The sequence below is a fragment of the Dichomitus squalens genome (assembly GCF_000275845.1).
Source record: "Dichomitus squalens LYAD-421 SS1 unplaced genomic scaffold DICSQscaffold_2, whole genome shotgun sequence".
Taxonomy (NCBI): Eukaryota; Fungi; Basidiomycota; class Agaricomycetes; order Polyporales; family Polyporaceae; genus Dichomitus; species Dichomitus squalens.
The window spans coordinates 187,221-207,186 of record NW_006766884.1 but is presented as its reverse complement, the minus strand read 5'-3'; the positions used below and the strand labels follow the sequence as shown (position 1 = coordinate 207,186).

Sequence of the window (19,966 nt, the reverse complement as noted above, 5' to 3'; positions counted from 1 at the left end):
CTCCTACCCTGATGGGATACGAGACTACCCTCTCTAGAGCTCGCGCTAGGGCCGTATATATCTCAGAACATACCTTGGAGCAGACAAGGTCCGTTCTCCTGTCGACTTTCTCCCCCCTGGCTACCTCTTTCTTGGGAGGTAGCAGGCGAGGACGACAATCAAGGTCAGTTGAGGCTTCACGCGCTCGAGCCGCCATCATGCCTCTGCTCCTGGGCTGACAAACGGATGGCCTACCGCCGCCTCCTTCGCGTTCTGTACGTCCGTGTGTCTGAACTATGCGCGCAGCTAGCATTTAGAGGTGTCCGGAAAATTGTGCGCCAGTAGTCGTCTCTCCGGAGATGACGGGCGCATGGTCACCTTGTCTCGCAATAGGGTAATCGAGCTGTCGTTCCATTCAGTGGCTGCAGAGCCGTATCCAATTATCGTGCAGGTGGATAATCGGAAGCTGCTCGCCCGACGGTCTAGCCTCTGGAGAGCATGGGTGAGGTGGTCGAGTGGAACGATGGGACGCCTATCTATAATCCCGATTCTGCGTACTCACAGATGATGGCCCATCGCGTCAAGCCTTCCGAGCTGTCCCTGATGCCGTCATCGATGATTAAGGCCTGGAGAGCACGTCAATGCCCTTGTATCAGGACCCACTCGTCTTTGGGAGGTCATGTCTCGACATCGCGGTGCGTGGGCATGCCGGTGCGTCCGTAGTGTTCTGCTGCCCGTTATCTGAGAGCGTCTCTGCCTCGTCTTGTTTTAAACTCACATAGTCGAGCACCAGAGCACCCCATTCTCTGTAACACTTCGACCGCTAAGGTGTGTGAGATTTCGTTGCGGACAGAAACGAGTAACATAGCCGATATTCTCGCAGTCACACGAACGAAGCATGAGCGACCATCACAAGCCCTCTTCCAATCAGCCAGTTACATTGGCTCGCCCCATCACTCTGACCTCCGTCTTCCATCTCCTCCTCGGCATCGTGATCCCCTCCTTCATCCCACTCTGCGGCCATCGCCTCCTGGCCTCAGGCTTAGTCTGCATACGTGATATCTACCTCCTCATCGATGTGGTCTGCCCCCATGATGCATACCCCCCGGCCGACTACACCCTCACCTACCTCGCCTCCGCAATCGGCTTGGTTATCTTCACCATCATCAGGATCTCAATCGGTCTTTCAAGGATCCCCATGCCCATTTGGTATGTCAGCAAGGTCGTAGCAGCTCCCGTCGGGTGTGTTACGATGCGGCTGCTCGCGGTGGCCGAACCCGACCTCGGGATCGTCGCCGGTCCGAGCCTGCTCGACCCGACCAGGATGCTCGTTGGTGGGACAGGGGCTTGTGTGGGTCGTTGTCCATCTCATTTGCACGCCGTCCTTCTGGCAGGCTGTTAACGGTCATGGACGCCCTGGGCTGGGGCGGCGCAGGGGCTAGAGGCAGCGTATGAATGGGCAGGCATTATAGGCAAGGGACGCTTGGATTGCTTCCGATCGCGGCATGGTGAGTACCCCATCCTGTTTACAGCACTGTCGCTTGGTCAATAGTCTTGTAGTGGAGTCTATGCAGCAGGTCCAATGGGAGAGCTCGCGGTCCCCCTCGTGCCTTCTATGAGATCTGCTGCACAATATACCTGTCATCACAATCGCACTTGTCTCCACTTTATGAATCCTGCGCTCACGTGCAACGTTGCATCGCGTATACGGTAAGCTGTCGTGTTACTCACTTCTTCCAGACGCGCGGACGACCGCGAAGAATTCTCGAGTCTGCCTTTCACTGGCGATCGCCGCAGTCTGAAGCGACCGGCTTCTTGATATAGACCCATAGAGCAGAGTTCAATATACGCCCGGTTGTATGAACCGTTGTCGAACTCTGCGCGTGCGGACGGCGTGGCGCTTTGCCCATCGTGGAGTGCTAACACGCCCTTCAGATAGTGCTCACACATTATATGACCCTCACGCAGAGTTATCGTGAATTTAGCGGCGGTCTGGGAACAAATAATTCGTCAACCAGCCTTCAAGCCCTGCACAAGCTTTTGACAACGAAGGAGGGCGGTGAGCACGGCCTTTTCTCTGTGGCCCGGGTCTTCTGCTTCGTGTCATCACGGGGTCTAATGGATAACGTTACGTCCCGGTATGCCACGCAGTCAGGCCGCCCACAAGAAACCGATGACGGAACGTCCTTTGAAGCCATGATAGGACGCCATGACCGTTCCAAAGCCGCCGTGAGGACCCCTCTTATCTTTGCTTCATGATTCATCTGCTTGACAACCTCTTCTACACCTAGCGAACTCGGGTAAGAGATCCGGAAGACATGCCCTCGACGACAGGATCTGACTAAATCTTCACATCCAGGACACCCCGATGATGCCATCCCCGGATATGCCCGCTACGGACACTTCTTCAGAAAAACAGTGTCGCCATCCGAGGAGAAGAAACCTACGGATACGCGCAGGCTCGGGCTGAAGTGCCTGATATGCGCATCCACGCTCTCTTTTTTGAGTTCCAGCTGCATCGCGACCTTCGTGGCCTGCAGCACCACCATAGCACACTGGATACTCGGTGTCTACTCCCCGCCCTGGCTTGACCCCTCGGGCCAGTTCGAGTCGGTCTCGCTCAGGACCACTTTCGTCGCGACAGTGGTTTCCGCTTGGCTCATCGATGTCCCTGGCGTGCTCGTTGTGGACCTCTTGCCGCTCGCGCTCGCGGGGGATTATAAATCGGCGGCCGTCGTATTTAAGGAGCACGTCTCGGAGATCAAGCGGTGGTGGGCACAGATCACCTCCCGGACCTCCTCGAGGGTCATACGCCTCCTGCACCTCAGGTTTGGGCGGTTCCTGACCGCGGGTCCGCCCGGAATATGGCTGGGAGAGAAAAATGCTAACGACGGGGGCTTGGATTTTCGGCATGCTTCCATAGCGAGTGTGGTCGCATGTGGGCTTTACGTCGCCACGGTATGGGTCGATGATTGGATGATGTACCGCTGGAAGGGACACACCAACAGTGTCACGCACGAGGACGATCAGGAGGCTGAGGAGGTAGAGAAGGGTCATGAGCAGATTCTGGCACAAGCATAGATTTGCGGCAGGTTGGGCGGGCGCCCTACTCAACTCATGCCAGTGCTGCAGCAGCAGCACCCGGATCAGTCGTGCCAAAGCACGCACTGCGGCGCATGTGGTAGTCCCTCTGGTCGCCCTTCGTGGTTATTGAGTACGCCCCTTGCATGCATGCAGCGTGCCATGTTTCTTTGATATCGTTGCCGAATGAAAGCGTACCACACACCCTCTGTAATGTATGTCCCAACCACACCGTATTTATCTCCACCGCAACACAGGAACTGACCGGAGTCTAATCGCATGAGTCAAAGTCTCTGCACGCACCGCACATCACATAGGTAGAGCGTCCTTCGCAAGAGACTCGCCGCCCGCCGCCCACCTCTTCAACTGGTTCTCCACGTACCCAAGTACAGATAGCACCAACTCCTCCGTAGCTCCAGCTGTAGCAGCATGCAATGAATCCATTGTTCTCTTCCAGATGGTCTGGAGCAGTGATACGCCAATCGACAGCGCATCCAATAGGTCCAGCGGAGAGGCGAGGCGCATACATGAGGAACAGCAGCACATATCGATACATTCGGTGGTCAAGGGGTTGGCAGGCGCCGCGCAGAACTTGAAGAGGACAGAGCGATCGAACTTGAGGGGAACGACGAGCAGCAAGCTGCTAGGAGAAGGGACGTCGACCACCTGCGGCGGCAGAGAACATCGTGAAATGGACACGGATGTTCGCGAGGGTGTCGTGAACAGATTGGGAGGGATATGTCGGAGCACAAAGTGGCCGAAGACGACGGTGAACCAGTGTGACGAGGCCATGAGCCAGGAGGCGAGCCATTTAATGGGGCTGCGGAGCTTCCATGCTGTGGAACGAACCTTCACTTCCTTGGGGCTCTCAGCTTCAAATTCCTTTGCGGTGCCTCTCTGCGCCTCTCAGAGATGCACTCCGGGATATCTCGTGCCGAGAATTATCACATGTGAAAAGGGGGCTCCAGTGCAGCCATCCAACAGACAATTGTCCGTTACCGGTGTCCTTGAAGAGAGCTTCCTACAGGAGGAGAGGGTAACATGTGGGAGAGGATCGACAGCTGCGGAGTAGTGAAGGAGTCGGGAGTTCAATGTAGGAGCACGACCAACAGAGTGATCTAGTAGGGCCTCGTTGGTCCATGTCCGCGTCTTGGGCGCCATCTTCATATCCGTTTTGGATATTCACTTCTACTCTCGCTGAACCGCCACGGAGTCCACGGTCAGCACCGCAACTGAAATCCTCTGGCAGCACGGCTCTGATGAGCACTACCATATCCTCACGGTTAGACTTGCTTGCCAGTCCCCTGACGACACCTGCCCTGGCTTCCTGACAGCTTCTCTCCTACGCCACCGCCACTCCAGCTTCTTCGCGTGTGATAGTATGCCCTATGACGATGTCTGACATTGATTTCTACGAGAGCACTGTGGGCTTAGACTGAGTCACCTGGAAATGCGCCATGAGCTCGAGTTCCCAACTGCGAGACACTCCTAGAAATAACGAAAATTGGCAAGACGCGAACTCGGTGATGGAACTCTTCAAGGACTGGAAGCTTTTGTACGTGCTCCATTGCGTTCAACCGATGAGTAACATGACCCACGGATGCACCTGATGCACCAGTAGGGAACGTCGACATCAGCGACTGCCGATGTCGCCGTTCCCATGCAGGACGACAGCTTCTGCATCCTCCGGCACATGATACGCCCTACGCCCACAATACGTGTACGTGTGGTGCATCGTATGCCCAACAGTTGCATGCAAGACACCGTACGAGGGGCTATCAACCCTGAACAATTCTTGTAATATTCTTATGCGCCCGTCCGCCCAGCACACAAACACCACCAAACAAATTGGCCTGTCGGCCGGCCGGTAGAATATTGTACGGTGGGGATGGTGACGAAATGCTCCAAGCTCGGTGCTATCTCGCTATACGTAGGCTGCTCATCGATCATTGAACGTGTACGGGACGGGAGGATCTCCCCTAGAAAGGCGAAGATGGCTACCTCCTCACTCCAGATGGGAAGTGCGACTGCCCTCCCTGGACCTTGTATGCGCCCCAGTCCTCAATGTGGCACAACGTACCTGAGAGCGATGAGGGCATGTTCTCTGTCCACCTTATCCCCCTGCGGTCGCCTCTGTTCGGGAGAGGGTACACGACGACGACGGGGTCAATTGAGTCGTCACCGTTCGTCCCCTCCCGGGCTGAAGGACAGATGGTCTACCACCGCTTGCCGCTTGCTCCGCGATCTGGGGCCGGGATAGCGACAGAGTGATATGGATATACACTCAGCTAGCATCCCAGGGGGGGGGGTCAGGCTGATGATGCGCCGGGAGGCGTCTTCGCGAAGATGAGCAGCGCACGGCCGCATTGGCTCGAGATAGAGAAACGAGCGGTCGCTCCGTCCAGCCAGCGCGGGGCCCTAGCCGGATATTGTGCAGGCGGCCGAGACATGATGAGACGCCGTTGGTCTGATCCAGCCTACGGAGGAGAGGAATGAGGTGGTCGGAGCGAGAAAGAATCGGCCGTCATTTTTCCTCGTGTTCATCCCGACATCTGTTCACACAGGTGGCCTATCGCGTCAAGCCTGGTGAATAGGGCCGATTGCGGTCAGGCGACCAGCAGCTTTGCACGCAGGTCTAGAAGTCTCAATATCTGGATGGTCTCGTTGCAAGAAATTATCTGCCAGACATCGCGGCGCGATGCCGGACTTTCCGTGATCCTCTACGGTCAGTCATCTTGGGGCGCTGCCGTCTCGACATTTAAGCCATCGCACGCACATCAGAATGCCCCACCCATCTGCAACGTTTCGACCACTCAGGTGCGTAACAACACGTTTCTGACAGAAACCAGTGACAGAGCCAAGTTTCTCGCAGTCTCACGAACAAGATTCTCGGGGTTACCATAGTACGATTCCATAAGAAGTCCTGTCAAGGATGAGCGAACGTCGCGATCTCGCGCCTAACCCAAAAGCTCGGCTCACTCTTCTTGTTACCCCGGTGTTCATCTTCGACTCCTTCCTCGCTATCGTGGTCATTTCCTTCATCCCGGTCTGCGGTCATTACCTCCTCGCATCAGACCTGGTCTGCATACCCAGCACGCACCTCCTCATCGGCGTGGTCTGCGCCCGTGATGCGTACTCCTTCGCCCACTACGCTCCGACCTACATCGCCTCCGCGATTGGCTTGACCATCCTCACCACCCTGAGGATCTCCGTCGCTATTCCCGCCATTCCCATGCCCGTTTGGTATGTCAGCAAGGTCGTGGCAGCTCCCGTCGGATGTTTCGCCATGCAGCTGCTCGCCGCGGCCGATCCCGAGCTCGGGGGCGTCGACGGCCCGAGTCTGCTCGACCCCGCTAGCATGCTCGTTGCTGCTTTGGTAGGACAGGGTGTTGTGTGGATCATTGTCCGTCTCATCTGCACGGCGTCCTTCTGGCAGGCTATCAACGGTTGTGGGGGACCCGGGATGGGGCGGCGGAGGGGCTGAAGGCAGCGTACGAATAGACAGGCGTTATAGGCAAGGGACGCTTGGGTTGCTTCCAATCGCGGCATAGTGAGTACCTCCTCTTGTTTACAGCACGATCGATTGGTTGACACTCATGTAGCAGTTTCTTCAGCAGGACAATTTAGAGCGCTCGCGGTCCCCCTCGTGCCTTGTTCGCGATCTACTGCTCAATATATCTGTCTTTACAATCGTGTCTTTCCTCCGCTTTACAAAGCCTGCCTCTACGTCCAACATTGCATCGCGTGTATGGTAAGCTGTCGTTCTAGTCACTTCGTTCATACACGCGGACGATCGCGAAGGCTGCCCAAGTCTGCCTTTCACTGACGATCGCTGCAGCCTGAAGTGATTGCTGATCGACTTCTTGTTACGGGCCCATAGAGCAAAGTGCAATAACGCCTGGCTGGATTAACCGTTGCTGACTCTGGGCGTGCGGACGGCATGCGCCTTGCCCGTCATGCAGTGCTCACATGCCCTTCACCCTCACGCAGAGTTGTCGTGGATTCAGCGGCGGTCTCTGAACACATAAATTGCCAATTGGCCTTCAAGTCCTGCACAAGTCCGATATTTAACAACGAAGGAAGGCGGTGAATCTGGTGTTTCTCGGTCGAGCCCGGTCCTCTGCTCGTGTCATCACGGGATCTAATGGGTAAGGTGAAACGCCAGTGACGGGCGCAATAAAGCCGCCAACAACAAACCGATGACGGAGCGTCCTATGAAGCCCGAATAGGACAAGTACAATGACCTTTCCGAAGCCGCCGTTGACACCCCTCTTATCTCTGCTCTATCCTTCATCTGTTCGACAACCTCTTCTACACCTAGCGAGAATCAGGTAGGAAATCCAGAAGGCATGTCCTTGACGACATGATCTGACTGTGTCTTCATCATATCTAGGTCACCTCGATAATGCCTTCCCCGGATCTGCCCGCTACGGACACTTCAGAAATAGTGTCGCCATCCGAGGAGAATCCTACGGATACGCGCAGGCTCGGGCTGAAGTTCCTCCTTCAAACACTTGCACTCTCCTTGACCTTATCCAACTGCATGGCATGCTCAGTGGCCTGCGGCTACGCGGCAGCACACTTCCTGCTCCGGGTCACCAGCCCTCCGTGGCTCGACCCCTCCGGGGTGTTCAAGTCCGCGTCGCTCCTGGGCACCGCCTTCACAACGAGACACGGCGGTTGGCTCATCTACATCCCCCGCGGGCTCATCGCACCCTTCGTTCCGCTCGCATCCGCTAGCGAGCACAAGCCCTCCCCTGCCGGATCTGACGAACGCACCGCGGAGGTCAGGCGGTGGTGGGCGCGCGTCACTGCCCCGGTTCCCCCGTGTGTCGTGCGCGTCTTTGACCTTGGGCTGATCATGGCAGCAGGTCCGCTTGGAGCCTTGTTGCAGGATGGGAGAGATGTGTATGGTGAGGTGGGTTTGGACCCTTGGCATGCTACCAAAGCAAGTGTGGTAGTGTGCGTGCTCGCCATGGCCACGTCGGAGGCCGGTGGGTGGATGCTGAGGTGCCGCTCGAAGAGATGCACTACGGGTGTTACGGACCAGAAGAATCGGGAGACTGAGCAGATGGAGAAGGGGCTCGAGCACGATGACTCACCTAAGCGACTGGAGCCTTAAGGCCTCCGGCCTGATGATTTTGTGGGGAGCGTAGATATTGGCGTCGGTGTATGACTATGTAGCATAGACAGAATCACCTGTATTCACCATACACGGTAAAGAGATTGCGATTGCACAGGAATGACGTGTCCCCATGTACAACGCAATGCGACTGTGGTAAGGACTGCGGACGAAGCAGACGATCGCATGTTGCAGGTCTCGCGGACACACGGTATAATTCGCCGGGAGCGGATGTGAGAGCAAGCAGAAAGTGCGCAAGGGGCATCTTTGTCGGCCAGAACACTGAGTCGCACGTGTCATTGCGATTCTTCCGCCTTGAGGCACGAGACGGACGTTCTTCGACTCGCCAGTATCAGATAGTCATCGGAGTGCGCGTTGCTAGCGATAGTGACCTACATATGTTCTCAAGTTTCATGGCACGTACGTCAGCTAGGTGCACGCTGCATATACCTGAGACAAATCATTACTGACTTACATAGCCCGGTGGCAATGCTAGGTATTGCCAGTGGCAGTGCGTCTGGGCTGAGTCCAATCTTACTTTTAGGCCAGCTGACTTGAAGTCAGGATACTTAGGGTTGGGTTATCAGCCAGAATCGCCGTAGCCGCTCGGAGCCGCCTTATCTCTTCTCGGAGCCGCCTTATCTCTTCTCGGAGCCGCCTTATCTCTTCTCGGAGCCGCCTTATCTCTTCTCACACGGCTGCGCCATCTTTGACAGATAGACCGTAGTCGAGGACCTATACAAAGCATAAGACGGATCCCCACACATTCCTGCACCTCACCAGCACTGACTATGGACACATCGAAGGACGCAGAGGTGAAACGGTTTCCCCACCGATGTGAAGCATGGTCTACTAGTCTGACACTTTCCTTCTCTTCACTGTCCTAGAGTATAGACCCATCCGTTCCAGTACCTGGGCTCCAGCCCTCAGACGAGCCATTGGCTACACAGGAGCAGCAGGACGCCACGCTTCAGCCCAAGAGGAGCGTACTCAAGACCATTCTCAGAGCCATCTTCTTCGCCCTCGTATACGTCAGCTTCTACTCCTGGATGATGGCGACGATGGCCGGCGTCTCCTACACGGTCACGCACTGGGTCCTTCGAACCATCGTGTCTCGCTGGCCCTCGCTTGACCCCTCCGGGTCATTCCAGGCGATCGACCCAATAACCGCCTTTGCTGCAGTGCAGGCAAGCGGCTATCTCGTCTACCTACCCCGCGCATTGGTGACGATGGTCCCTACCGTCCTTGTCTTCCATAAATCCGAGACCGCTCCCCGTGGACGGACGATCGAGCCGTTCAAGCAGTGGTGGGCGCGCCCGACTGCATCCATTCCTTCATTCGTCGTCCGTATATTCAAGAGCGCATTCCTGTTTGCGGTGGGCCCACTGGGGGCTTTGCTGCGTCCTGTTGGCCGCGAGCCATGGCTAGATGTCCGGCACGCTATGGTGGTCGCCACCGTGGTGTGCGCGTGGCACGCCACGTTCCAGGCTCTTGTCTGGCTATGGCAGTCTCGGAAGCCGGCTATCCAGCTCACGGATGAGAAGGATGTCGAGGTGGAGTCGATGGAGCAAGGTCGCGAGGGTGTGGAGGAGCCTGCAGACGGCGGGCGAAAGGTCACCCGTGCCCATATCGTCCTCGTCACGCTCGCCACAATCCCGTGTCTAGCATTCCTTATGGCGTACTACAACGCCTACGCCAACGTGCTGGCGCACTGGCTGCTACTCCGCCTTACCACCTCGCGGTGGCTAGCGCCCCTGGACGCCGCCAAGATGTTCGAGACGGGAACGTTTGAGAACACCATGTGGACTGCGAAACTGGGCGCATTCGCCGTCGCCACTCCATACATCGTCGTTGCGTTCCTTCCCACGGCATTCCATCTCGACGAGGTTACGGCGAAGAAGAACTTTGAGCCAATCAAGGAGTGGTGGATCCGAGTCACGAAGCCCGTCCCGCGGGTCGTCATGTCTGCCTTGAAACCCGTCCTCTGGATCTCGACAGGACCCATTGGAGTATGGTTGAGCAGATATTGGCCGAGCGGAAAGGGGCCCGGCTTAGACGCTTGTAACGCGACGAGAGTTGCTGTGGTCGCCTGGGTGTTGATAACTGTGTGGGAGAAGGCTGTGGGGAGCCTGGCCTCGGGCAAAGCCAAGGCCGTGCAGGCTGCCAGTTTGGCCCAGGATCAAGAGGAGGTTCAGAAGGAGAAAGACCTGATCGTGCAGGTGTGAAGTCTTTAATCTGTGATATAGGCGTCTGAACATGATTCATTCGCGGCTCTTTCATTTGAGACGGTATTTTGATCACTCGTTTTCGTCTCGTACTACTATTGCATGTACTGCAGGTCTTGATGTCCGATATATTTCTTTTCAGTGTCGCAGCTGGCAGAACGAGATATCAAGAATGGTCGACGTGGGTCTTGCTTTTCGTTTGTCCAAGGCCTTCCGCTGCAGTGAAATCAATGCGGGGGGCCCGATTGATGTGACGTACCCGTCTTTCAGTCCCCCAGAGCGGGGTACTTGTGACACAGCCAGGCCCGAGTAGCTGTGTTCGCTTTCTGCGCTAGAAAGCACAAATCGCTATTGATCAGTTACATCTCTTCTCACCTGGGCCGTCGTTGCGCACCTGAATACAACAGACAAGCTGAACACAGAGATCACTCTGCTCTTCAAGAGACCAGTCTACAAACTGGCTGCCTTCAGGCAAGTCTTCTGCGAACTTCAAGCCTTAAGTGATTCATTCTGGACTGATGATCTTTGAGTCGATATGTCTATCTTAGATACATGAGAATCAATATAGGACGTCGTACAGCGATGGACGTGACCGCACCAAAGGGAGAGCGAATGACGGTCCCGCGAAGACACTATGAAAGAATGTTGGTCTTCATACTCGTTTGACTACCATTTCACCGTCGTCAGCTCCGCGTACTTCAACGCCTATGCGAAAATGTTCGGTCATTGGCTGCTTCGCAGTGCCATCCCCCGTTCGGGTGGACCCTATCAACGCGTTCAGGACGGCATCACTAGGGAGCACCCTGCGGACGGCGAAGGTAGGCTCCTTCCTCTTCACTCCTCGCCTCGTGGCCATATTTGTTCCGGAAACGCTCACCGTCGATTTATGCGTGGACACAAACATCATCGAGCCAATGAAGTGGTGGTGGGCGCGAGTTCTCGATGCTGTCCCGCCCGTCGTCTTGTCCTCCATGTGGACGATTGCGGCGAGTCCTGTTGGGATATGGCCGAGTCGATATTGTCCAAATAAGGATATGGGGATGAGAATATGGAATACAATCATAGTCAGCATTGTTGCACGAGGATCCGTAACTGTTTGGGATGTTGCGGTACGGTAGATATTCTCGGGCAGTGGGCAACTTGAACCGGGGCGGAAAAGTCAGGGTTAGGAGCTGAAGTCCCAGTGACGAAGGTAGCTTGTGCCCATTCAAGTGTGATAGCATTGATATCCCTAGTACTGCTTGTGCCGTATGCACCTGCGTTTGGGCCAATCGGCCCTGCAGGTAGTCAACGTCGTCAATTACTCGGTACAGACGCAGACCTTTGTGTTCCCTCTATGAGCTTGGACCTCTCAATCTTCACCGCTTTTCGACCGGGTTCGACTCTATGTGAGTGCGTTACTCGAAGGAGTCCTAAGTACATAGCAGTGGTACGTCGGGAAGACAAACTCTTGAAGCCGAGCTTAATGTCACGAGACCGGGTAGACGCCGGACGAAGACGCGACGCGCCAGTCTATGGATTATTGCCATCAATGGCTCTGCCTCGTCCGCGTCAGTGACCACATCCTCCGTCCGACGACGACTGTTTTCTGCTCTCATACTGGCACGGGTTTTCATCAAGGGGCTCTCGACGTAGCAGCTATACTACTCAAAATGCTACGGGGTGCCGCTGGTCGCGCGGCGTTGAACGTGTCCTCTCCTGTCCGCGTTGCAAGGGTCAGGAGGCTACATTCAGAACCGGCCCCAAAAGCTCACCCTACCAAGGCAAATTGGGCCCTCCCTTCCACCGCTGTAGCATTAGCTGCAGGAGCCGCTTTGTACGCGACGGCGCAGGCGAATGTGATTCACAACGACGCACCCTCCGAGTCTCCCGAAGCCCAAGTCCGAGCTACCCCCAATGCGCTCACAAATTCGACTCTTGAGGACGAGGGACTTTCCACCATCGTCTGGGGGTCCAACAAGTGAGCCTTTTCCTCATATCTTGCGCATATATTGGTCGTAACGTCATTTGTAGGACACACATCCTCGACGACGCGCTGCCCGAATCCATCCGTGTCCCCAGCCATTCGGAATGGTTTAACAACGTGGCTTTGAGGGACCTAGCCCTGCACGAACAGCACGCGGCATGCGTCGATGCACGGGGAGACCTCTATCAGTGGGGCGACGGCTTTCTTGGCAATGAGGCTGGCTCATCTCGCGCTCGCCCTGAGCTCACCCTCAAGGGAAAGGTACGTATTTATGACATGCGGTGATGGTTCCGACGAGCATGTTCTCATGTACTATGTTATCCGGAACAACAGAACATCACTCAAGTCCAGCTTACTCGTTCTCGTGTTTATGCGCTCTCCGCGTCTGGCCATATTTATGTCCTATCATCACGCCGAGAGGAACAAGCTCTCCCGATCGCCGCACAGACTCCTGCCAGCACGCCGTGGTGGGGCACCGGTTGGCTATGGGGCGAGGAGGAAACGGTAGACTTCGCGCAGGTGACTCCGACCGACAAGCTCAAGAGGGGAGAACGGTATGCATGCATGATCCTCGCCTGTTTTCTCGTAATAGCAGCTAATCCATCGCTTCCTAGATTCGTGCAGATCTCGGCTGGCTCAGACCACCTCCTGGCACTCACATCTGAAGGCCGCACCTTTGCGCATCCTATCACGCTTAACGCCAACTCGCACGGCCAGCTTGGGTTCCGGAGATGCGACGTTCCTTCCCCCGCGGACTTACTGCACATTCATCTTCCTAACAAGCATCCGCGCGTGCCTCTCGAACTGACCCCAAAAGTCCTGGCCGATCCCTATGCTAAGGCCACTCCTGGAATCCGTCCTGCGACCTCAGCGCCAAGGCACACGGAAGGCTTGGTTGGCAAAGAGGCTGCTGCTGCCGGCATCGACGATAGAAACATCAGGTGGTCGGACAGGCTGTTCGAGATCCCCGCGCTCAAGGACGTCAAGGTCGACCGCATTGCTGCTGGCTCGCGGAGCAGCTTCGCCAAGACACCAGATGGTAGAGTGCTGGGATGGGGTGCTAATGACTACGGGTAAGGCACACTTGATTGGGAGAGTGGGAGTTTGGCTCACTTACAGAGCAGGCAGATCGGTCTCGGTGGTAACGTCACGTTAGAGGCCATTACTGTTCCTACCGAGGTCATCCTGTGGAGGACGACGCCCGGAACTATGAAGACGAAATGTCTCGATGTCTTCGCAGGTGATTGTCGGATAAGCTTTGGCTTATGCATTGGGTAGCGCTCATGCATGCTTTAGGTGGCGATTTGACTATTTTTGAGGTCGAGCGTAGGGATGGTACCAGCCTACCGTACATCGACGTCCTTGCGTGCGGGAACGGACAATACGGCAGCTTAGGCAATGCCCAGTACAGCAACGCCCAATCTGCCCCCGTTCGTGCTAAGAACGTTAGCGGCCTGCTCGAATGTGAGCTCTTTCTACACGAGGTCTTATTGTGATTGGTCGAGACCCAACGCTATCTATTGTGCAGATAACGAATCGACAAGAAGTCTGCAAGCAATAGTTCCGGAAGAGATCTCTATCTCCCCGACGGGACATGTCCTGCTTACGCTTGATACGAAGACCAGGGCTGGCCCGGGTGGTGGAGGGAGAGATGTTGTGGCTTGGGGCTCTAATTACGACTACCAGCTCGGAACTGGCAAGCGGGGCAGCATGGCGGTCCCCACGGCGCTTCAGAGTGTCGACGGCGAACGTTTCATGCTGCGGTCCAAGACGGCGGCCGAAGTGCGGGACTTGCAAGGAAAGGTATGGAAGAAGGGTGTCCAGGTTGAGCAGAAAGCTGTAGCAGGCTGGAGCAATTCGGTAGTCTACTGGCGCATACGCTAAATGTGGCAGGCCGGTCTGCATTGAGCGCGCGAGAACGTCGACGCGGGGGGAATGCGGAGCTGAGTACGGATGTAGATTCCCAGGTCTATTGTCAATGGCATTACGGATGCGAATGCGCAGGAATTCAGACGGTGGGCTGTGACTTGGCGACGAGGGGCGACTCTATCAGATGCGGGGACCGGCAGGGGTACTAAAAGGGCCTCGCTGCAGCCGTGCGTGCGCGCACATGTCTTGACCGGTTCCCTTCTTTCTTTCATCCGCCTTTCTTGACCGAGTCCTCCCTCCTCGCCCTCCTCGAGGCCGAGTCCATCGGCAAGCTGGCCTGACCTCTGACACTAGGACAATCCGACGCTGCCCTCGTGTGTGCACTGTGCGCACGCCATTTCATCCTATCTCACCGCCCAGAGCCTCATAAACCCAGGCGGTCGACGGGCTCCCGGGCCTCTCTCCCTTTCTTCCCCTCTTTCACTTTACCCTTCGCTACCCACGACCGCTCGATAGCGTCATGTCCTCCCCTCTCCGTGCTCTCTCCCCCGGCTCGTCCCTGGCCTCGTACGACTATTTCTCGGCGCACTCGCGCTCGCACAGCGATCCGCGCGACAGCTCTTCGGGCGACTCGGACTCGTACGGCACCCTCTCCGACGACGGCTCCTCGGACGACGAGATCCTCCTCTCCTTCTCCGAGCTCTCCTCAGCCGACTTGCGCTCCCAGCGCGGCGCGCTCACCCCCGCCCTCTTCTCCGACGATGAGTTCGTGCTCATGAGCCGGCCCCGCTCGCCCGCATCCGGCGACGATCTCACCGCCTCCTTCTCCGAACTCTCGCTCTCTTCCCGTTCCCGTGGATATGGCCACCGCAGGGTTGCTTCGGGCAGCAGCACCGGCAGCGCGAAGAGCCAGGCGTCGTACCCGAACTCCTCCCCAAAGCGGCGCAACCGGAAGCGGCGTGCCGCGCAGACGCCTGGCAACGGCCGCGCCGAGGACGGGCAGCACCACGGACAGCAGCCCCAGGGCAATGGCGAGTCCTACGATGCGAAGCTCAAGCACCACAGTCCGTCAAAGGCGCGGAGGAAGGCTCGCCGGGCTGCTTCGCAGGCGGTAGCCGCAGGCCAGACGCAAGACCTTGCACTCGTCCCCGCATACCCTGCTGCGGGACTCGGCGACCGGGGGATCGTTGACGATGTGTCCGAGGCGGGGAGCGAGTACTCGTACATCCCGCCGGAGCTGTACAGGAGTGCGCAGAGATACGTCTCGTCGTACGTCCATCTGATTTCGACGTTTCTATGCGTCCCGCGCTGATTCTGTCAATTTCTCTGTCCCCTGCCCATGGCGATCGTCGCCCGCGTTCCCCGGCATCTCCGTCGCGTGCGCTGCGAACAAACAGGGTGCTGTCAGCGCCGACGGACGTGACGACGGACATGCCGTCCAAGCTCGCCTTCCTGCAGGCCCTCATCATCGAGCTCGGGCTGTACACCTCGATGCCGTCCCTCCCGAACTCGCTGCGCGCCGCGAAGGCGGTCCTCAAGTCGCAGGTGTTCCTCAACGTCCGCGACTACCTCGCCGTCCGCCAGCAGGGCGTCGATGCCCTCCGTGGCGTCATGCACCCCAGCCGCTCCGCGCTCATGCGCGAAATACGCGGCGGGAAGAAGGCCCCGCGCAAGACCGTCAAGGACCGCGGCCTGGACGTGCTCCTCGTCACCTGCTACCGGTGAACGACGTCGCAGCCGTCCGCTGCGCGATGAAGCTCAGGCGAAAGTCTGAGCGGGATGCGCGTGCATGCTCTGCGTGCTCACGACGAGGGCCCGAAGAAGCCCCGCCCATTCGTGTGTCCCTAGTTCCAGAACTGTGCCTACGTCTTGTTTCTCTGCGATGCGATGTTCATACTGTTACGATGACGACGAAGACCAAGGTGCTCACTCTCCTTCCCCCTCTCCCTCTTTCCTGGCTCCCGAGCCGAGGTCCTTCTTGTCGCGCTAGCCTCTCCTTCAACACTCCTCGCGTGAGTGCCCTATCCGGTGGCGAAAGGCCACGCCATTCACCCCCTGCCTCCTCATCACGACCTCTTCTGCAGCCTCCACTGCCGCTCGGTGTACGATATGTATGGTGATCCACCCGCCCCTCGTTCCCTCTGTATGCTATCTTCGACCTTCTTGTATCCTGCTTGGTCATCTTGCTTTTGTTCAGATAGTTCATGTTGGCTGCGTCCCGATAGCGATGTATGATAGCTGGTTGATGTTGCTTCTATCCAGTGACGAACATGTCCCTCGTCCGATCCGACTACGTTCGATGGTCGAGATACTCGGTTTCTAAGGAGCCCAGGGCCAAGCCGGATGGCCTGCATCTCCTTTGCCAGATGTCGGGCTGGGCGGCAGCCGCATACGAACGCAAACAACAGCCCTCCGTTAGACTGTGCTATGCACCGGGTACAGCGTAGCAGTGGATACTGTAGCAAGGATACTAGTTGCACACTGTCCGCGACCGGGAGAAATGTGACAAGCTGCTATGTTAATGATCCGCCACAACTCCATACACTACGCACATGCTAAAGCACACCAGTGAGCAGAGGAGCAGAAGGAAGAGGGACAGACGGAAAGGGAGATAACTAAGAAGCGTAGGTTAGGATGTGTGGGGAGACTCGAACCAGTCCGAGAAAATGGGGTATATGGGACATAGATGTTCTTTGCAGCGTCAAACGAGCTGCGCAAGTCCAGCGGCCGCATCACGCTCGCACGATGCGCGCCGAAGAGGACGCTCGCGAGGGCTAACGCGTGCGAGGCCGTCTTAAGCGGCGGCCTGAGCGGCGCCCAACATGAGGTCGACGATGCCGACGAACGCCTGGTTGAGCTTCTCGATGGAGCCCACCTGGGTGGCAGTGGGAGCAGCCGAAGACGAGGACGGGGTAGCAGACGAGGAGAACGAGGTCGTGGAGTGGCTCGTCGAGGTCGGCTTGGACGAAGTCGATATCGAAGTCGAAGTCGAGTGGGTGCTGCTGGTGCTGTGCGTGGACGTGGTCGAGTGAGTGCTCGAGTGAGTGCTCGTCGTGGTCGGCGGCGGAGGCGGAGGCGGCGACCAGGTCGACGTCGGGGTCCAGTAGGTCGTCGTGGTGTGATGAGTTGTGGTGGGGGTGTGCGTCGTCGTGGTCGTGTCGTCGCCGCCGCCGTTACCGCCCTCATCGGTGAACCACCAGGTGGCGTACAGGACACCCACATCGAGGGGAGCCAGAGCCTGGAAGAGACCCTCGGAGAGATCAAGACCGCCGTTGCCCGGGCAGCCAGGACACTAAGAAGGAGATGGTTGAGCTGAAATGCCGTACAGTCACGTCAAGATCATTTACCTCGTCCATGATGGTGGCATGAACGGTCTTGCCGCCGTAAGAGATCTCAATGGGCCTGAAGCAATTGGGACCAGGATAGCCGCCACCATACATCTTCAAAGAGGACGTAAGCTGGGATAGTTCCCCCACGATGGAGTCCGGCGGCTTACAGGACTGTTCAAGGCGACGATCTGCAGGGATTCGTGTAAGCGATCTTGTTTTGATAGATTTGTGGAGGTCAACTTACGAAGTCGCTGGGGACATTGGTCTTTCCGCACGCGCCCCTATATTGGGATATTAAGAAGAAGTAGATGGAGACGCCAAGGAGACACTCACAGGCCGACGTCGTAGTAGGTCAGCCGGGCGTTAGTGTAGGTCTGGCCACGACGATGGAGAGTGGTCACATTCTCCTCGACAGCCTCGGTGGTGTTATGAATGGCATGAGCGATAGCGTCGTGGCGACGGTGGGCGGAGCCATGGTGGGAGGAGGCGAGGGTGGTATAAGGCAGGGCGAGGGAGAGGAGCGCGAACGTCAAGAGAGAGGAAAACATTTTTGCTATTCGGTTGCTGTGATATAGTACCGACAAATGCGCGCTGAGCCGGCGTGGCGAATATGCAGAAGCAAAGAGCGTGAGGGTGAGCGAGCGTAGAGGGAGTGAAAACCCTGGGGGATGGGCGGGGAAGGATAGGAAGAGGCTGAGACGGGCGCGACTTCGCCGTCGCCAGTCGACGTCGCTTGGCGCCCTCTGTTTGGTCCGGCACAACAAACATCTCGTCCACGGCCCATCATCGCCTTCGCGGCATCTGCATCAGCTTCAAGGCCTCCATGCACCACACTCATCCGCGTAACAAAATGCACAGGCTATCTACGGCAGCTAAGTGGTGTTTTGTCGCCAGCTACCCAGTGCGGATATCCAGGTAAGAAGGTGGAGAAGAACGCTCGCCGCCGTCTAGATGAGACCCTGCGTCTAGTGATGACATCCTCGGAATCCTATTGTTATCAAAAAGAAGACATCCGCCGTTTGACCGCATCCAGCGGCGCCATTGGGCGATGCCAACGTGCCTCCGGATTGCTGCTTTTCGACCTTTCCGCATACTTACGTACCCCAAGTGTACAAATACCTTATCAGAGGCTCTGGCCACCGGCGCTCTCAAGCTACATCGTTCTTTCTTGGTTCACACTCACGTGGAGTCGCTCTGAAGTACACCTCTGTATATCCTAGAGCCAATGTGAGCCTAGCCAATCGCCAATATCACGACTGATCTTATAGGCCTAAAATCTCAACTTATATTTATGCACGATGCTGCAGCGACCATCATGGACATTGCTATGCGGATATCTCCTGATTGTTCCTCCATATCACAGAGGTCTTTGAGCCAGATTGCTTTAGAGTTGAACCGTGTCTAGGAACAGGTTCTCTCTCTCTCTCTTGTCGGATATTTACATGTGCACTTGCCAGGCATATATAACACTGGAGACTGTAGGTGGTTCACATACGCCTATGATTTCCTCTTCTTGAGCTTCATCTGCACGGTCTCTGCTATGTCGTCACCTGCAGCACACGTTGTCCCATGGGAAATCATAGAACATTGCGTCGACTCATGCTCGGAAGACTACAGTACTCTCAAGCAATGGGCGCTCACTTGTCATGCTCTACTACCCCGGACGCGCACAGCCCTATTCCGCCATGTGCGGATCCGTACGCGGTTGTCCCTGTCACGGTTTGTGGGTAGCATATCGACTAAGCCAGAGTTAGCCATGCTTGTGCTACAATTGTCGATAATTCCGGCTTGCTCTGACGCGTTGTATGCGCCTTTCATGTCTTTTTCTCGGCTCTTCCGCAGACTCCGAGCTATGTCCCTGGGCGTCGATCCGACTTTGTCCACGCCACCCTATGCGGCCTCCTTCCTGAGGTACGATGCAGTCATCTCCGTGGAAATCGCGAAGGTCGCATTTCGCGATCACAGCGATTTCGTCAAACTCCTATGGACGTTCCCGCACGTCCGCACGCTCCGACTTGGAGCTATCACCTTCACGAATCAACCTACGCCAGTCGAGACCGCCCGTCTAAGAGATCGTTCGGTGCGGAAAGATAGGATTCCGTCGCAACTGAAGACGGTGGAAGTACAGGTATGCAATGTCTCGATATAGTTTAGGGAGTTACGGTCATTAACAGAGGCAGGCGTCGGGGTTGTTCCCCTTAGAGCTAATGGAAGCTCTTGGGTTCAACCTGGAACAGAAATCTATGCGGATTGTAAAGACAGCCGGATTGAGAGCGGGTGAGATTCAGTCCATATCATTGCGAAGACATAGCTTCAACTCAGCGTGTTAGCCAGCCTTACGTTGTCGTATTCGGTACCCAACGGAGGCTCCGACATCACAAGAGTCCGGCTTCCG

The 19,966-nt window shown here is 56.7% G+C and overlaps 9 protein-coding genes across 9 annotated transcripts; 7 read left to right on the top strand and 2 right to left on the bottom strand.

The window, feature by feature from the left end:
• Positions 1 to 877: 877 nt before the first annotated feature.
• Positions 878 to 3,060, top strand: DICSQDRAFT_165402 (uncharacterized protein; the record flags this gene model as incomplete). The annotated part of the gene is made up of 2 exons (XM_007360891.1): positions 878 to 1,313; positions 2,339 to 3,060. The coding sequence occupies 2 exons, from the start codon at positions 878 to 880 to the stop codon at positions 3,058 to 3,060; spliced, it is 1,158 nt and encodes a 385-aa protein (XP_007360953.1).
• A 309-nt stretch (positions 3,061 to 3,369) lies between these two features.
• Positions 3,370 to 3,852, bottom strand: DICSQDRAFT_165401 (uncharacterized protein; the record flags this gene model as incomplete). The annotated part of the gene is made up of 1 exon (XM_007360890.1): positions 3,370 to 3,852. One exon carries the CDS (start codon positions 3,850 to 3,852, stop codon positions 3,370 to 3,372), a length of 483 nt encoding a protein of 160 aa, XP_007360952.1.
• A 2,140-nt stretch (positions 3,853 to 5,992) lies between these two features.
• On the top strand, positions 5,993 to 6,544 carry DICSQDRAFT_165400 (uncharacterized protein; the record flags this gene model as incomplete). The annotated part of the gene is made up of 1 exon (XM_007360889.1): positions 5,993 to 6,544. The coding sequence occupies one exon, from the start codon at positions 5,993 to 5,995 to the stop codon at positions 6,542 to 6,544; it is 552 nt and encodes a 183-aa protein (XP_007360951.1).
• A 921-nt stretch (positions 6,545 to 7,465) lies between these two features.
• DICSQDRAFT_165399 (uncharacterized protein) lies at positions 7,466 to 8,182 on the top strand (the record flags this gene model as incomplete). Its single annotated transcript, XM_007360888.1, has 1 exon — positions 7,466 to 8,182. The coding sequence occupies one exon, from the start codon at positions 7,466 to 7,468 to the stop codon at positions 8,180 to 8,182; it is 717 nt and encodes a 238-aa protein (XP_007360950.1).
• A 791-nt stretch (positions 8,183 to 8,973) lies between these two features.
• Positions 8,974 to 10,550, top strand: DICSQDRAFT_177152 (uncharacterized protein; the record flags this gene model as incomplete). The annotated part of the gene is made up of 2 exons (XM_007360887.1): positions 8,974 to 8,997; positions 9,070 to 10,550. The coding sequence occupies 2 exons, from the start codon at positions 8,974 to 8,976 to the stop codon at positions 10,405 to 10,407; spliced, it is 1,362 nt and encodes a 453-aa protein (XP_007360949.1). The 3' UTR covers positions 10,408 to 10,550.
• Positions 10,551 to 12,059: 1,509 nt separating this feature from the next.
• Positions 12,060 to 14,257, top strand: DICSQDRAFT_165397 (RCC1/BLIP-II; the record flags this gene model as incomplete). The annotated part of the gene is made up of 7 exons (XM_007360886.1): positions 12,060 to 12,367; positions 12,421 to 12,634; positions 12,707 to 12,927; positions 12,988 to 13,446; positions 13,498 to 13,613; positions 13,670 to 13,837; positions 13,902 to 14,257. The coding sequence occupies 7 exons, from the start codon at positions 12,060 to 12,062 to the stop codon at positions 14,255 to 14,257; spliced, it is 1,842 nt and encodes a 613-aa protein (XP_007360948.1).
• Positions 14,258 to 14,762: 505 nt separating this feature from the next.
• On the top strand, positions 14,763 to 15,554 carry DICSQDRAFT_123871 (uncharacterized protein; the record flags this gene model as incomplete). The annotated part of the gene is made up of 1 exon (XM_007360885.1): positions 14,763 to 15,554. The coding sequence occupies one exon, from the start codon at positions 14,763 to 14,765 to the stop codon at positions 15,552 to 15,554; it is 792 nt and encodes a 263-aa protein (XP_007360947.1).
• A 119-nt stretch (positions 15,555 to 15,673) lies between these two features.
• On the top strand, positions 15,674 to 15,967 carry DICSQDRAFT_48877 (uncharacterized protein; the record flags this gene model as incomplete). Its single annotated transcript, XM_007360884.1, has 1 exon — positions 15,674 to 15,967. One exon carries the CDS (start codon positions 15,674 to 15,676, stop codon positions 15,965 to 15,967), a length of 294 nt encoding a protein of 97 aa, XP_007360946.1.
• Positions 15,968 to 16,621: 654 nt separating this feature from the next.
• Positions 16,622 to 18,243, bottom strand: DICSQDRAFT_177149 (uncharacterized protein). Its single transcript, XM_007360883.1, has 5 exons — positions 17,905 to 18,243; positions 17,816 to 17,852; positions 17,739 to 17,759; positions 17,590 to 17,682; positions 16,622 to 17,534 (listed from the first exon to the last, which is right to left on the bottom strand). Exons 1-5 carry the CDS (start codon positions 18,117 to 18,119, stop codon positions 17,037 to 17,039), a joined length of 864 nt encoding a protein of 287 aa, XP_007360945.1. The 5' UTR covers positions 18,120 to 18,243; the 3' UTR covers positions 16,622 to 17,036.
• Positions 18,244 to 19,966: the final 1,723 nt, after the last annotated feature.